The 16,714-nt window shown below is 45.0% G+C and overlaps 1 protein-coding gene across 2 annotated transcripts in view; it reads right to left on the bottom strand.

Annotated features, from left to right (window-relative positions):
• The window catches only part of PLCD1 (phospholipase C delta 1), a 58,286-nt gene that overhangs the window by 26,004 nt on the left and 15,568 nt on the right, over positions 1–16,714 (bottom strand). For both annotated transcript variants that reach the window (XM_065831792.2, XM_065831791.2), the window contains exons 3-4: positions 5,920–6,148; positions 589–718 (exon numbers count right to left, since the gene is read on the bottom strand). In XM_065831792.2, coding sequence (XP_065687864.1) covers positions 589–718; positions 5,920–6,148 — 359 coding nt within the window. The remainder of the gene's footprint in view (positions 1–588; positions 719–5,919; positions 6,149–16,714) is intronic.

The raw sequence follows: 16,714 nt of genomic DNA, 5'->3' as shown, positions 1-16,714 counted from the left end.
AAGTCAAATCCTGAGAATTTAAAAATGTATATCCGTGGCTGGATTAAATATGCCTTGAGGTATTAAATCAACCAGACTGAGCCAGGTTTGCATTCTGCATTGCAATTTATCGTAAATCTGGGGTGTTTTTTTTCCTAATTTGCACTTTCTTTTTATTTACACCTATCACTTAGCACCCTCCTCCTCTGAGAAGGTGAAGATCTGGATTCATAACTGTAACTAAACCAATTTCAGCCAGACGTGGGCATTGATATGTGGTGTGGCATGCCGAACTCCTGAAACAGCCGAGACTCAAAGTGCACTTGAACTTTTCCCTTTTTCTCACATTATCTATGTCTGCACCTCATCTTATGTGGATCCTGGCAATATTTGGCATCATAGGTAAAGAAAGGCCTTATTACACTTTCATCAAAAGCATTGTGCTGGCCTAACTTCGTTGTTAGTGGGAATCTGCTCAGCACCAAAACCCAAGAGGTTTTGGTACGAGAAAAGATATTAGAAATGCACTTTAGTTTAGGTATCCCACCAAAGTTGAAAGCTGTGTTAGACCTGGACCTCAGCCAACAACAAATACTTTGTTCTCATTACCTGGAAAATCTTCTTGGCATGATAGTCATCAACTTCAATGTTCACCTCTTTCAGGAAGTCCTTGAGCTCTTTCAAGCTCATCTTGTTGTCTTTGTTTTTATCAGCTTTCCGCAGGCACGTATGAATCCAGCTGCAGGATGATGTAAGGAAATCTCTCCAGGTGAATAGCCTACATACCACCCTTCTGCTGCCCATGGTTGGGGGTTAAATCTCTTCTAAAGACCCTGAACCACCTCTCCAGCTGTCATAAATCAGTATGCTACCACTGAACAGCTTACAGCATCTCACCTCCTGCTCCAAAAGAGCAAAATGGTGCTTTGGCAGAATCAAAATGCTCTATAAAAGTGATGCAGGAGGAGCTGGATCAGCTCTCTTTACCCTCTAGGAGTCTCTGGCCACAGCCACATCACAAAACAGTCTGATTTCTCTTTTATGACAGAAAGTCCCTTCTGCTCCAGACTATTAGAATAGAGAAGGGATGAAAAGACCTTCCAAGTGTGGTAAACTGATCATTGTAGACTTGACCAATATTCCGTATACCAAGCTGAACAGGGATTCTCCAAAAGAAGCATTAACGTTATCTTATGGACTCACCTTCACCTTCTGTATTTATTTAGGGATTTCTACCTACGTGTCTTAAGAATTCTGTTGCAAGCAGAATCAAACCAAACTCTGTGGGTCTTACCTTCCCCTTGTGAAATACATGGAATCTATTACTGTATCATACCGTGTTAATAGTTGATAAGAGCTTGGTTTATAAAAAACTTCAGTGTATCTATGGATCTGGAGTAATTGCCAAATAAATTAACTTTTTTATGTGATGTCAGTTAATTTGAACTGAATTTCCCATGTTCTTGCAGTCTCTTGGGAAAATAATGTTAGACAGTTGAGATATCTTGCAGTTTTAAACAAAACAAAACAACAACAACAACAAAATTGCATCAGGGAACTGTCTCTCTCTAATTTGCTTTAGTGCCAAATAAAGATCCTGAAAAATCTCCTCTTTTTCAATAGATAAAATGATGGAAGGAACAGTTTGTTCTTCACTAATGTAACTCTCCACATTTTGCACGGCAAGCGTTGCTTCAAACTCATTCTAAAAGACTCTTTTAAAAAGTGCCCAGTCTGGATGTTGGGCAGAGTAAATGTCAGGATTAGCAAACACCAGCTGAGGCATAGAGTACCACAGCATTTTAACTGGGCCTTTCAGAATAACCCCAAAAAAGGACTTTGACTCACAGCCTTAAGGGCTGTAGACATAACCCTGAAACAGAGGATTCACCACAGCTACCGCTGCTTTCAAATATTTCTGAACTATGGAGATGTTTGTAAGTATTGTTTGTCTCATGGGAAGCTGAACTTTGTGTCTTTAATAATCTTGGCAGGTTCTAAGCAATGACTTCACACCGCATCTGTCTTAGCCTGGTAATATTAATATTCCCCTTCTTTAGGCATGGAAACCAAAATAATGAGAGGCTAAGAGGCATTCAGTGCCAGGCTGGATGGAGCTCTGAGCAACCTGATCTGGTTGAAGACGTCCCTGCTCATGGCAGGAGGATTGGACTAGATGAGCTTTGAAGGTCCAACCTAAACTAGTCTATGATTTCCCCAGCTCCCAAGGACACTCTAGGGCCCTGAAACAGGGTTTGGCTTTGACCGATTCTTGCCAGAAAACCAAGTTTGAGTCATGAAGCTCCCATGCACAGAGAAGGATCTGCTGGGAGGACAACACCATCCACCTCAGGGTGGAGAACACCCCCTCCACCAGCTGTGCTCCAAAGAGCATCTACTCAGCATGTCAACATGGTGCCAGTGGTGGTACCACCCATTCATATCTGATCTCTGCACTTCGGGTCCCCTTCACAGCCTTCCCTAAAAATAACAGGCAGGACTAATGTGCAACCCTAGCAAGCCAAGAGGAAACCCAGTCTGTTGTGGCCAGAGCTGAGCAGCAGGACTGGACAACAGTAACTGTGTGTAGAAGCTACTCTAGATTTAACCACTGCAAAAAAACACTGGTTTTTTTAAAGTCTGATGTCATTTCCACTGATTCTGAGCACTCAGAGGTCATGCACATATCCAAAGTCGACTCTGGAAGGCAAGATGTGGGCAGTAAATGGCATCTACAAGAGATACAAACACCATTTTGCAGCCCTGGTTGTGGGCCTTCCTTTCACCTTACATGTCGATTTGGGCCTGAGTGGATTAGAAAAAAGCTGTTCTTATTCCTTTATACATCCAGAGAGAGCCTGCTCCCTGCCTCTTGTTTTTAAAGGATCAGCTTCAGGGCTACCAGTTCTCTATTAGAAACCAGAGATATCTGGCAGATATCCCAAGAATGTGCTCAGAACAGAAATGCTGCAAAACTTCTGGTAAGTGATTTCCAACCAGAAGAAAAGCTCATACATAAACCCCAGAATCGAAGCAGATGGTGCCACGCTGCCCAAATGAAAAGTCCCCTGTATTTTCTGGTCTAAAGTCTTCCCTGCACACATACCTGCAATATTTGCTAAATAACCTATGCCAGCTTGTTGCAGGGTTGAATCCAAGGCTTAATAAAACAGTGCTGTGTGTGTATGAACAACAGAAGTACTCATCAAGCATGTGGAAGTTTTATCTTTGTAGGAATACAGGACTAGAAAGGACACATACACTAAATTGAGTGCCTTGCTATGACAGGCAACTCTGTCATATTATAAACCAAACAAATCCCATCTGAAATGAGGAAGGTTTTTGCTTTCAATACTTGTTTTCAAAATCCTGCACATTCCTTACTGGCTTTGCAAGGTTTTGGAGGCTGGAAAAGATACACTGCAAGGCAATTCTCCAGCCATGGGGGGACAAACAGGGGACCCAACACCTCTCCTCATCTACTGACTCTTGCAGAGAACGCTTCTGAGGTTTAGGACCATCTGAATAAACCCACACTGCCAAGCAAACCCAGTGAAGACAGACTAAATTTAAAATCCCAGGCTTTAATTAAACATCATCAAATTTCAAATGAGAAATCATGCTGTTCTGTAATTCCAGGTTACGTTAAACAGCCCAAGACAATCCCAGATTGGAAGCCAGCACTGCACGGTAATTACTCTTCCAGAAATACGGTTTGCCTACCCACCCTATTTAGTTTCGATTCTGCTTTCCAAAGCCAGAGAGGCACTTTTCCACACTGGAAATTTACAGCCTTCTTCCCTTGCAAATGTCATTGTTATTTCCCCCCCTCCTCAGCAATCTTGTCTTTCTTACAGGGAAGTTTTTCAGCACATTATTCAATTTGACACGCTTCAGGGACAACTTTCTGCAACCCAGATTTTCCCCACACACTGTGGGGAGGAAGAAGCCTTCACGTTTAAAAGGAAAATTGCCAGTGTGCAACATTTCCAACAGCACCAAAGTTTAAAGGTTTCAATTTGTCTGTGCTCCCTACCACCATGGACACACAACTGATAACAATGCTGAGAAATGACCTAAAGCTTGAAAAAAACATTCAGAAAGACACAACACCCCCTGCGCATCACACAGAATCCCAGAATGTCAGGAATTGGAAGGGACCTGGAAAGCTCATCCAGTGCAATCCCCCATGGAGCAGGAACACCCAGCTGAGGTTCCACAGGAAGGTGTCCAGGTGGGTTTGAATGTCTGCAGAGAAGGAGACTCCACAACCTCCCTGGGCAGCCTGGGCCAGGCTCTGGCACCCTTACTGAGAAGAAGTTTCTTCTCAAATTTAAAGTGGAACCTTTTGTGTTCCAGTTTGTACCCATTGCCCCTTGTCCTATCATTGGTTGTGACCGAGAAGAGCCTGGCTCCATCCTCCTGACACTCACCCTTTATATATCTGTAAACATCAAGGAGGTCACCCCTCAGTCTCCTCTTCTCCAGCTCCAGAGCCCCAGCTCCCTCAGCCTTTCCTCACACGGGAGATGCTCCACTCCCTTCATCATCTTTGTTGCCCTGCGCTGGACTCTCTCCAGCAGTTCCCTGTCCTTCTGGAACTGAGGGGCCACAACTGGACACAATATTCCAGGTGTGGCCTCCCCAGGGCAGAGTAGAGGGGCAGGAGAACCTCTCTGACCTACTGACCACCCCCTTCTAATCCACCCCAGGTACCATTGGCCTTCCTGGCCACAACGGCACAGTGGTGTCTGATTCCTTTAAACCAACAGCACTATGGTTTGCAAGTGCTTATTAGACTCCAGAGAATCCACAGGAGGGTAAAGCCTGATGAAAGCTCAGCACTTACGTGCCATTTCCTTCATCACCAGGACGTTATTACCCAGCAGGGAACCCACACAGAGTGAAGCAAGAATCCCCGGTCCTTGCTCAGTCTCAAACTCCAGCTTTGCGATATTCCCCCAAAGATTTCGCATCTCCCTTCTTTCCATAGAGACTTTGATGCTGAACAAGACATGAAGCTCACGCCACCTTCTCTCACCGAGACCACTATCTGGTTTCCCCTCTGATAGCTGGATACTTATCTTTGTGAAGCTTAAAGGAACTTAATATTTTATGGCTGCTGAGGCTCTGTAAAATCAACCAACAGGTTCATATGTCACAGTCAGGGCCTCAGACACACAGACTGCAGAAAATCCATCAGATTTTCGCTCCCACAGATATTCTCTCTTTTTATATGGATACGAGACCTGTGGTCGCAAAGCAACTTATTGAGTGAAACGCAGGCCCAGGGGAAAATGCTCCATGAATTCAGCCGCCCCACAATTTCACCCACTAACTAACTCACTCTCCATTTCACAACTAATTCACTATTCTTTCCCTGTTCTGCTACTTTTCCTTCCCAATCTCTGCGTTGTCACTACAGCAACTGCAAATTCTTTCAGGGCAAAACCTCATGAGGCAAATAAGGAGTAATTTCACTAAAATCAGCGGAGCTACCCCAGAGTAAATTTGGCAGTCAGGAGGGGAGAATCAGTTCCCTCGCCTTGTATTACTGAGAAACATGATAAACACTACGGGCTTTTCATGCCTTGCCAAGAAGTGCCTGTCCTGGAGTTTACTGCAATACAAGTTGAAACAGACCCCTGAGGAATACAAAAATTAATGATTGTTTTAGCTGGAGCTCCCTGAAAGAGGCAATTCTTTGCTTAAGGAGCTACATGAAGCCTTAAATCCACTCTTGCTTGTATCTCTGTAAAACAAGAGTAAAAAAGGCACTGGATACGAGGGAGTTTGCCCGAGTGTAAAATCAATGGGAGAGAAAACTCAGTGTCCAGAGCTAATAGAAAAACAAAAAGGAGTTAGTGTACTATCTCCACCCACAGAGGAAGACAAGTGCGTCTTTGTGTGTGATTAATCACTTTATAAGGCAAAGGATACTGTTGGAGTTTCTGTTTCTGGTTCATGGAGTTGCTGTGGGCTATGATTTTCGCAAGGCCGGAGATCCAGTGGTTGGCATCGTCCTCTGAGCTCGCAATGAGGTCCAGGTTTTTCCGCTGGTCTTTGAAAATGATGGAAAAGCAGCGATACTCTGGGACATCCTTGGCGTATTTTTCCATACCTTCTGTTTTATGGCCTGACCTCACATCCCGAATATCTTCAATGGAGACTGTGGAAAGAAAGCAGAGCCTGCTGTCAGCAGGGGTGCAGCCAGCCTTATCTCAACTTGCTGAAGGAGATTAAGAAATTACTCTTTATCCTTTTCCTGCGACTTCTGGAGGATTCCCTTCCTTTCCCATTCTTTCCCAAATTTGGGTACTAAAGAAAGTTCAAATGAAAAGCAGCAGAAAAAGCAATAAATAAAAAATAATTAAAAAATTAAAAACCTCTTTTCCCGCTTTATTTTTCAAAGAAACAGAACATGCAGGAGATGCCGTACTGTGATATCGCGTTTATGAGACACAAATCACTGCCAAGAGTTCGGTTCCAGTCCTTGGGGCATCCCTGATCTGATCTCTGCCCCCACGTGAGAGTGGGGAGAGCGGAGCTGGGCCTGGACATCACCTCATAGGAAAATTAGAGGAGGAGGGCAGGGACCAAAATAGTCATTATTTAGTTTGCAAAAAAAGCGAGAAGGTAAAATTTAAAACCCTATATATTCTTCTCAGTCACACCAGTGTGAATTAGGGAGGCAAAGACCAAAGCTTCAGAGCGGTTCAGAACCATGCCCCGTTCTCCCACCTGTCAATGGGAGACTTGATCCTTAGTGCTGTAAGAAAGCAAAACGCTGCTTTTAGGACTATCCTTCCCCATTTCCATCTCTGCCACCCAGCTCGTGGAAATGAGCCCTGAATTGCAAAATGCACGCACAAGGCAATCCATATGGAGTGGTGCATTCAAAAGACTACGTTATTAAACAAATGTAAATATCTGAAAAACCCCTATATTGCCCCTGAGACCTCAAATTGTGCTGAAATCTCAGCACCCACAACCCCTTTTTGTCTTTCATGGGGCACTTAAAACATCTACGAAAAACATCTACAAAGGACTGAGAGGAAAGGGCAGAAACTGCTTAATCACATTTGACTGCTGCTACTTAACAGCAAAGAAGGGATGGAATTGACACACAATAGATGGCAAAAATAGTGTTGGAGTCCATAACTAAGAAAGTCTCATTGCATTTTCTTGGGTGGGAGACAGAGACAGACCAGTTCACATACTGCAGATATCTACCAATACCATCTCAGGACACACACAGAAAAGGCAACACGCTTGAGAGAAATTCAGCCATCTTCTACAACAAGCTTGCCAGGAATTTGGGAAAAAAAATGCTTAACTTCTTGCCTCAAATTGTAAATTACAGGTAAAACGATTTCTTGTGTCATAGATGCATGAGACCGATTTTATTTGTGCGTATCTTGAAGGACCTTTGTTGAAAAGCAGTACAGGAGTGTAAAATATCCCCACTGCTTAGCTGAATGGGAGAAACTTGCCTTTAAACATCCATTTTATCAGCTCCTATATTTAAATTGGTGCAATTTCACCATTAAAGTGTCCAGTTTGTTCAAAGGCAACACTGCAGAAAAACACAACTCAGCATCCACCCTGCAGGTTTCTACCATGGCTGCCCTGGGATCATCCAAAATTCATCAGATGCTCATTAGAGTTTGAAAACCCAACATTTGACATTTGCTTTAAATTTCTACCACATGTTGAGGTGGTCACACATCTTCCACCGCACTTCGCTGGTTTGATTCCTATACAGAAACACACCATGAGGACCTTCCCAGAGCTGAAAAAGCTCCTCCCTGACGATTACGAGCAATTATCTTTGTGTGGTCTTTTATTATCACTTTGTAAAGGCCAACAGTCGATCAGTCAGAGGGGAGGGAGGAGAAGGTTGGGTTGGGATGGGCTGCTGTGGAATTATATTATCTGGCTAATTACCTTCGAGTGAAAGTTTATGGGTTTGAGTACTAAAACCACCCTTGAAAGAAAAGGGCTGCAATTCCCCTGCAGCTGGGCTGCTATCGGAGAGACTTGCTCTGATTTTGCTACCATCCTTGTTCAGTCAAACAGCCTAAAGTTTAGTTAGGCTCCTTTTAGAGCCAATGGGGAACAAAAGAAGCTTTTGGAACACAAATGCTCTGTGCTGTTTTGACAAAAACTTTAGGGTGAGATAATTCATACTGAAGAGAAGCTGCTAAATTAATGTATTTTGTGATTAAGTTACAAAAGACGTACCCGTCATTAACCAATTGACGTGATCAGTGCTTTCTGACCACCTACAAAACGAGGGGATATTTTTCAAGTTTTAGATCCTTCTGCATGACAAGAGGAGACAGAAGATTAAGTGATGCATTGTTTAGAAGCAGAGTGCTTAGCTTATATTTAACTAATAATTAATAGATGTATTGTATGTAAGAAACTAAACAATTATAACTAACATCATCAATTATTTTTAGTATAGATGTATTGTATGTCAAAATTTTCAACAAATATGTAATAATTGTGTGAATATAGGCAATGCAAGAGCATCCAGTCATTGGAGCACTTATGGAGGATGATCCCCAGTGTTCCTCAGTGCTGATAAAATAAAGAATGCCTCTTAAAAGTATAATTGACTCTGCTGTTAAGTTTAATTCTTTGTTTCAATACCCTTAATCCATGACTACATTGAACCCTTGACCAGAAAGGAAGTCCAGGCTGAGCATCTCAGATCCAGATGTGTGTCTTGCACATGGTTGTAGGTGATAAGTAGGTGATTCCCCTCCCCTCCCGGTCTCTCTTGGTTATGGCAGTGCAAGTGGAAGGATCATCCTGTTGTTCCCCATCACCTGCCAGCTGCCAGAAGAGTTATTGTCCCTTCAGAGTGGCTGGTCTGCTTGTGCAATCAATCCCTCAGCTTTGGGTTGGCAATGACCTAGCGTTTCCAAGACTAGAAAATCTGATGTGAAATATTGGAAATTTAGAATGGATTCTTTGGAAACCATTATCTGGCAAAGCGAATCCACTGGAAAAGAGAGCTGTGTGGGAGGAAAAAACGATTAAAAACCTGTGTCTGGTAGAGCTGCCTTGGTCTCTGTGGTGTATGCTGAGATATACATCGGAGGGCACAGAGCTCCTCCATGCAGAAAAGGTACAAGGAAGCCTGAGGAACAGGATTGGTATCTACCATAGTCACACAAGAGACCAGGAGTAAAACTATCAACGCAGGAATTGTATAAAAAGCAGAGTAAGGGAGGATGCTTTTTCAAGCTTTCCATAGCTTGGTTGTGTGTACTGCTTTCATCTATCAATAAAAAAGCTTAAGCCAATGGAGTCAGCCCAAGCCATCTGCAAATGTTATCTCTTTTCTGGAAAATCTTAACGCAGTGTGAATACATTATCAGCTGCTCCCGGACAGTGAGCGCACTGTATTAGCAGTACCAAATTAACTGTGTGCTCAACCGAGCTATCTGCAAGGAGAAATCAGAAATAACTGGGGGACAGAGACGTTTCAGAGCAGAGGAACACTTACAACAAACACCCATCAATCACGTCTCCCTGCAACCTCCCTGTTCCTTCCCCATCACACCACAGCAGGGAGGTAACCCCGAGCAGAGGGAAATCTGGAAAGTTGGCGTCTACTTCTCCTGAGTGTTTAGGTCTGCTGAGGAGGTGGTTTGTGCTAAGTCCAAAACATGAAACACATCACAAGGAAGCTTGTGTCCTTCCTGGCTTCCAGACATCGAGTTGAACAGGTTATTCCCAGTCACCCTTCCTTTGGCTGGTGTCACAGGAGACGTTTCACCACTCACATGGATATCCAGCAGTAATTTCATCTGAAGCTGGTGACATTATTCCTGTCTGAACCAGTCTCAGAGAGATGCAAGGACTTGCTTTCTGATCTTATTTTCAATTTTTATCACTGGGTCCTGCCCTTGTGCTCCTCCCTTGCTAATTCTCAGCCCAGAACCCATCTCCTCCTTCATCCATGGCATTAGCAGGCAGCCCCTTGAGAGGAGATATTTTGCCTTAGGGAACAGGGAACTGAATCCACATCTCCTGCAAACCACTGAACGTGTGAAGGACAAGGGCCAAAAGGTGTTTCTCCTTCCTTGTGTTGATAAAGAGGGAGAGGAGGGTCAGTGTAAAGATCCTTGGAGCCATTGCCAAAACAGCTTGAGCTACTCATGAGGGGAGGGGGCAGATTTTTCACTCTGAGGGAAATGCTCCTCAGATCCTTTCCTTATCCTACCTCCCTGTCATTATCAAGTGATCTCTGCGATGTGGCATTCAGTCATGTTTAATTACTCCATCCCACTCTAATTGTCTCAATAAGTCACTTCTGCTTACCGTCAGGAAATGCAGATGAGAAATGTGCTCAGCTGTTAAGAGCTTGCATTGGATTTGCACATAAATGTGACACATCTGCAGAGAGATCAGAGCCCCACCAGCTGCAGCTCAGCCAGGCTGGCTCAGCATCTTGTCACCAACAGATGAAAGAGCTGCTACCTGACCCCAGGACCGCCCTGCCAGGATGGCTGCAGCGAGACGACATGGATTTCACAACACATGGGAGCCAACTGGCACTCGTAGCCCTTCTCTCTTTGGTTTCACCCCAAAAAAAAGCAATTTAGTTGATCTCGGTTTCACCAGAGGTGGCTGATGCTGGTGGCCAAACGCAGTTGGGATCAGACCTTTGGAATCAGCCGGAGCTGGAGCGCTGTCAGCTGCCCGGAGCAGGAGCACCAGAGGCTGTTCAGTCCATCACCCTCATTGCTGACAGATGCTTTAACATATATTAGTTAATATAATGATTCAAGGGTGGGTTTAGCACGAGCCCCACTGTGCTGTGCCTTCTCAGCCCTGACCGCATTGCTCTCTCGCCTCTCAGTGTGTGAATTAATCCAGGTCCCAGCTGCTGATTCCTCATCCCTTCTCCTCTCCCCCTCCACCAACTCGCTCAGCACATTGTTTAAACTTGAGATCTGCACAGCAGTCTGCCCTCCTTGCTGGTGTGTGTCACCAGCTGACAACAAGTGATATAACACACATGTAATTCTACAGGTTGCTTGGAAATACCTTTTAATAGAAGATCTTTGCCCGGTCTTTCTGTCTACCCATCACAACTTGGGGCGTTGATGTAAACGGAGTGATCTCTGTGTTCCTTCCACACATCACAACCAGGGCCCTGCAAACTATTTCTGCAGCGAGTTCCTATTTCTCCTGCTGTTATAATTCTGCTAAATTTGGATCCAAGGCTCTCAACACTTCTGCCTTTGCATTTAACATATGCGATGGAGAATAAGGTCAATATTTGTCAGCACGCTGCCTGTGATGAAAACCATCCCAGCAGTGCATGCGGTGCCCCGATTCAAATCTGAAAACCAGGCAGCTCGGCACTCGAAACAACTTGTTTTATGGGTTGAGTGATTTTGATAAAAACTAATGAGACCCACAGACAGACGGGTTTGTTTTCACAGCTGGCGGCCGCCTTGTATAACACATTCGCATCAGCAAATATTTTTCCAGGGACAAATATGTGTCTGACTGTAAAGCGATGATTCCTAAAGAAACCGCCGAACCAGCTCCAGGGGGAAGGTGTCGGTGCGGGCAGCTGCCTGCTGTGTGTGTATGGGTTCCTGAGAGTTTCTATTGACTTTAGGCACTTATCAGGAACGATTTCAAGTTTTCACTTCTTGAGCAAGCACAGAGCAATATATCATGTCCTTTCTGTCTTTCCGCAAGCAAATTCAGGGCATTAATTCAACGGAGACAATCAGGCATTCTTCCACAAAAATGGTACGGCATGTTCATCGCATGGCATTTTAAAGGCGGTCCTAAATGTCACAGGCACTCAAAAATGAAGGAAAAAGGTTTCTGCTGAACGCTGGTAGCAGGCTATGAACACAAAGCTTTTGTACTACGTTTAAACCATGCCAAAATATCCTATTGTTGGGCTGGATGTCAGAGGAACTGGAAAATAATTTTGTGCATTTTTAACAGTAAGGATAATTAATCATTAGATCAAAAGATTGATTTCATGACTTTAAATAATAATACAATCATCACTTGCAACATTCCCTTGTGCAACTGAATTTAGCTCACCTTTGTCAATTGCTCCCAAAAATGATTTGTTTAACTAAAATACAAGAAAAAAAAAGAGACATTTTTTAAGTACAGCTTTTGGCCAGAAATTGAAATATTTCATCCCAAACTCCTAAACTTCTTTCTTGAGGACACAGTGACTCAGTGACACACCCCCCGTGAGTCACCCTTGGTGCAGCATTCGAAGCTCAGTTAGGGATGTCATAGGAAATGTCACCTCGAGCCTCCTGCAGAAAGCATCAGCTTCTCTGGGGTTCCACTGTAGCACCCCTCAATCTAAACAACTCAGTCTTTTCCTTCTGGTTTTGAATATTCTGTTTCTCCACCAAATCACAAAAGGATGTTTCACTGGAAAGTTTTCAACCATCTCGACGAATCCCCAAGTTTGGAGAGTTTCAAAAGGGTTGAGCCTGGCTTAAGTGAGTTCACGCTGGGGATTTCAGCAGGTTTGAGAAAACACTTTCAAAAAATCGATTTCACTGAAAGCAGCACATGCCTTTTTGTTCTTTTCTTTTTGTGTAGATGAGACCTGGTATTCGACCACAGCTCAACAAGACAGCGTTACTGACAGGGTGCAGCGCTTTGAACACAAGCCCCTGTGTCTCCTTTGGTTCCCCTCCCACCACAGTGATGCTCAGGAGTGAACCGGCTCTGACAGAACCAGCTCTTTACCAGCCCCCTTGTACAAAGCTTTTATTTGCCCCAAAACTGTTAATCCTGCCACCTGAACCCTGTTGTCTTGGCCCCAAGGAGAAAGCTGTCCCATGTGTAAAAGCCTCATGGGCCAAAGCAGCATGCACCCTGTCTCTGGGTCTACAGAATATCTAATATAACAGAGAGCAGTGTGTTTATGGGCCAGGTATGCAGTTCAGACACAGGATGGAGCAGGTTATGGTGAAAAATGGATTTTTAAAGGTGCTTTTGTGCAGTCCTTCATGCCCAGAACTCCTGTGTTTCTGTGGGAGCCAAGCAGAGCGCACAGGGCATTACACGTTTGTTGGAAGACTGACTGTGTAAGATGCTTCAAGAGCTGTTCCCTTGGGCCTAAATGGAACATACTGAAAATAATGGATTATGGACAATATAGAAAAGATGGATTATGTTCTACCTGTGTATAAACCATATTGGAATGGCAGCCTATCCCCCAAAAAGCCCTGTGGGTAACACACCTATCAAGACAGAATCCAATCTAAACTTCCAGTTGTTTAAAATAAAGACAACAGAGGAAGGTACTGTTTGTACCCACGTATCCGATCCAGGCAACATCTATGCCTGTGACAACCCTGATATGTTGGGTTTTTTTCAACTTCAAGCATCTGACATTCTTCTTTCCAGCCTCGGCAGTCTCCATTTTTATCTGCTAGACACCACCACACAATAGTTTACAAGTAGTTTTTCTGCATGATTATAAGAACAGTAACAGGAATAACAGGAAACTGTCCAAACAAAAACACAACCCTTACCTTACCCAGACTTTGCTTCTCCGAGGTGCCTCCATCTGCTTGCTCTCACCAATGCTGCAGATAAGATTAGACCTGCTGCTAAAACCTCCCAGTTTCCATTCTGCTCATTCTTTTTCCTTCCTAAAAAAAAGCGGCTTATCTGCAGTTTTAGAAATGCTTTGTACTGGAGGGCAAAGTTACTGTCTGTTAACAAGGAAGAGTGACCCTCTGGAGAGGCTTGCTTTGAAGTCCCTGATTTTGAGTATCAAATCATGACCCTGCACTCTTCCTCTGCTTTTTGACCGCCTACACACACCAGACCAAACAAGAAGGCAGCTGTAGTGCTAGAGCCTGACAAACAATGCTATCCAGGGGTAAACCTCTCTATAGAATCATAGAATCATTTGCCCCCCTGCTCTGGTGAGACCCCCCTGCAGTGCTGGTCCAGCTCTGGTTCCTCAGCACAGGACACACATGGACCTGCTGGAGAGGGGCCAGAGGAGCCACAGAAATGATCCGAGGCTGGAACAGCTCTGCTGGGAGGACAGGCTGAGAGAGTTGGGGTGTTCAGCTGGAGAAGAGAAGCTCTGGGGAGACCTTAGTGCAGCCTTTCAGTGCTTAAATGGGGCTGATAAGAAAGATGGAGACAGACTTTTTAGCAGGGCCTCTTGTGATACGACAAGGGGTGATTGTTTAAACTAAATGAGGGAGGATTCAGGGCAGACATGAGGAAGAAATTTTTGACACTGAGGGTGGTGAAACCCTGGCCCAGGTTGCCCAGAGAGGTGGTGGATGCCCCATCCCTGCAGACATCCCAGGGGCTCTGATGGGGCTCTGAGCAACCTGAGCTGGTGAAGATGTCCCTGCTCATGGCAGGGGTGGCACTGGATGAGCTTTGAAGGTCCCTTCCAACCCAAATGATTCTGTATTCTACAAAAAGCGGTGGCTTGCATGTCCAAAGGTGCAAAGGCCGGATCCCAAACCCTGTTAGCCTGTCAGTACCTTTAAGTGTCTAATTTTGGTGCACAGTGACAAGGAACTTCTTGACCTTTAAAGGTCCCATCCAACCCAAACTATTCTACGATTCTGTGACTGGGCAGGCATCAGTCCAGTATTCATCTCTCTTGTTGACTTTCAGGCTCAGGTGCATCCAGAGCACGTGTTGAAAGCAGCCCCCAGGTGGCCCTCCAGCCCTCCCAAAAGCTGCAGGCACAGCTTCACATCCTCCCAAAGGCAAGTGGGACACAACCCATCCCAGCACGCTTGCTAGGTCAGCCTGGCACCAGGAATGCTCCTGCGGCCACCTGGGTGCAGGGGTGCAAAGCCAGACTAGCCAGAGCCCTGCCAGAACCTGCTTTTTCAGAGCAGCAAGGACAAGCTCTGCCTCAAATGCTTTGTCACCCTTCCTGCTATCCTGATGACAAAAAACATGGGATCTTTCTCTGGGGAAAGGTGTGCACGTGTGGAGGTGTTATGGAGCAGATGTGTGGGTTGGTCAGCAATATTAATCCATCTTCACTTTGCACTGAGGACACTCCCAGGGCACAGCAAGTTCTCCTTCCCACCACGGCACTGTCTGCATCTCCAGCAGTGTGGCAACCTTGGCCGTTCCAAATTAGCAAAGTGTTCACGCGCACGCACTGCCAGCCTGTGCCCAACATGCAGCTCAAAGGATCTGGTCTTGCTGCTGGGCTCTTTTTGTAGGTCAGGATCTAAAAAAGTCACAGTTGTGCCAGCTCTCCATGCCACGGCTTCAGTGATGGAGGCAACCAAGCAGATGTCAAGGTCCCTAAAGTCACAGCACAAGGACCCCCTCCCTTTTACTTCAGAGGACCACGTCAGGTCAGGACTGTAGCTGGATGTGCCCACAACCCCCGTAATCTGGAAACCACTGGCTCAGAGCACAGGAAGGAAAACTCTGAAAGTCACTTTTCTCAACTCACATCCTTATTTCTTTTATAGTAAGACATGATCCGGGAAAGGCCTTTGCTTTTGCATGGGACAGAGCTCAACAGAGCAGGCGTTCCTAGGGAGCAAACGCTCACTAATGCCTCTGCATTTGTTGTTATCATGGTTATTGCATCGGTACCCAAACAGCCCAGCTGAGCCCCGTCAAACAACCACACACCCAGGGACAGCCTCTAATCCGAAGCCTGTTATAGCCAGAGAGAGGAGGAGGAAGGAAATGTGTGGGGAAGGATGCACAGAGAAATTAAATGAGCTGCCCAAAGTCGTGTGAGAAGAGTACGGCGGTCAGGGTTATAAAACAAACATATTTTGCCCTGCTACCTCAGTCCTCCTACTGAAAATCTTATCACTCCCTGTGGGAGGGGGTAATTTGGAAGACCCACCCTTCATTTAGTTAATTGTGACTGTTACAAAAAAAAATTGCGTAAATAACACAGGCAGGATGTTGTACATTTCCACGTGCCATAAAATATATTCCACACAATCCATTTACCCCCTGGCTTTACAAGATCGTGGTGATTTATTACAGAGAAATACGTCAGAAAAATATGGAATGAGAAGAAAAAACAGATATAAACAAATATACACTCTCCTTTATCCCATTTTGACTGCACAGTTGGGCTCCTGGTCACAACTACAGCCCCAAGCTGGGTGGTAGAGTCATAGTATTATTTTTGGTGGAAGAGACCCTCAAAATCATCGAGTCCAACCATTAACTCAACACTGGTACTAAACAGTGTCCCTAAAAACCTCATCTTTTAAACCCCTCCAGGGATGGTGACTCCAGCACTGCCCTGGGCAGCCTGTTCCAATGCCTGACAGCCCTTTCCAGGAAGAAATTTTTCCTAATATCCAATCTAAACGTCCTCTGGTGCAACCTGAGGCCATTTCCTCTCATTCTATCACTTGTTCCTTGGGAGAAGAGACCAAGCCCCTCCATGCTCCAAGCTCCTTTCAGGCAGTTCAGAGATCAGAAGGTCTCCCCTCAGCTCCTGTTCTCCAGCTGAACCCCCAGGTCCCTCAGCTGCTCTTCTGACACAGAAAGGTTTTCCCTGTGCCCGTACAAAGGTGAATGTCATATGAAGACTTTTTACGACGGGGCAGATCCTGAGTTGCCTTGGATCTCCACATCTCTGTGGCTCCCTTGTGAGGCTCCAGTTCCAGATTATTTCCCAGGTGCTGCAGCCAGACAAGAGATGTCCTGGCAGAGCCCAGACCAGCAGCCCAGGTTC

Source organism: Patagioenas fasciata, chromosome 2, assembly GCF_037038585.1.
Source record: "Patagioenas fasciata isolate bPatFas1 chromosome 2, bPatFas1.hap1, whole genome shotgun sequence".
NCBI lineage: Eukaryota > Metazoa > Chordata > Aves > Columbiformes > Columbidae > Patagioenas > Patagioenas fasciata.
Note: the sequence above shows the minus strand (reverse complement) of the source record. Positions and strands in the feature narration are given on the sequence as shown.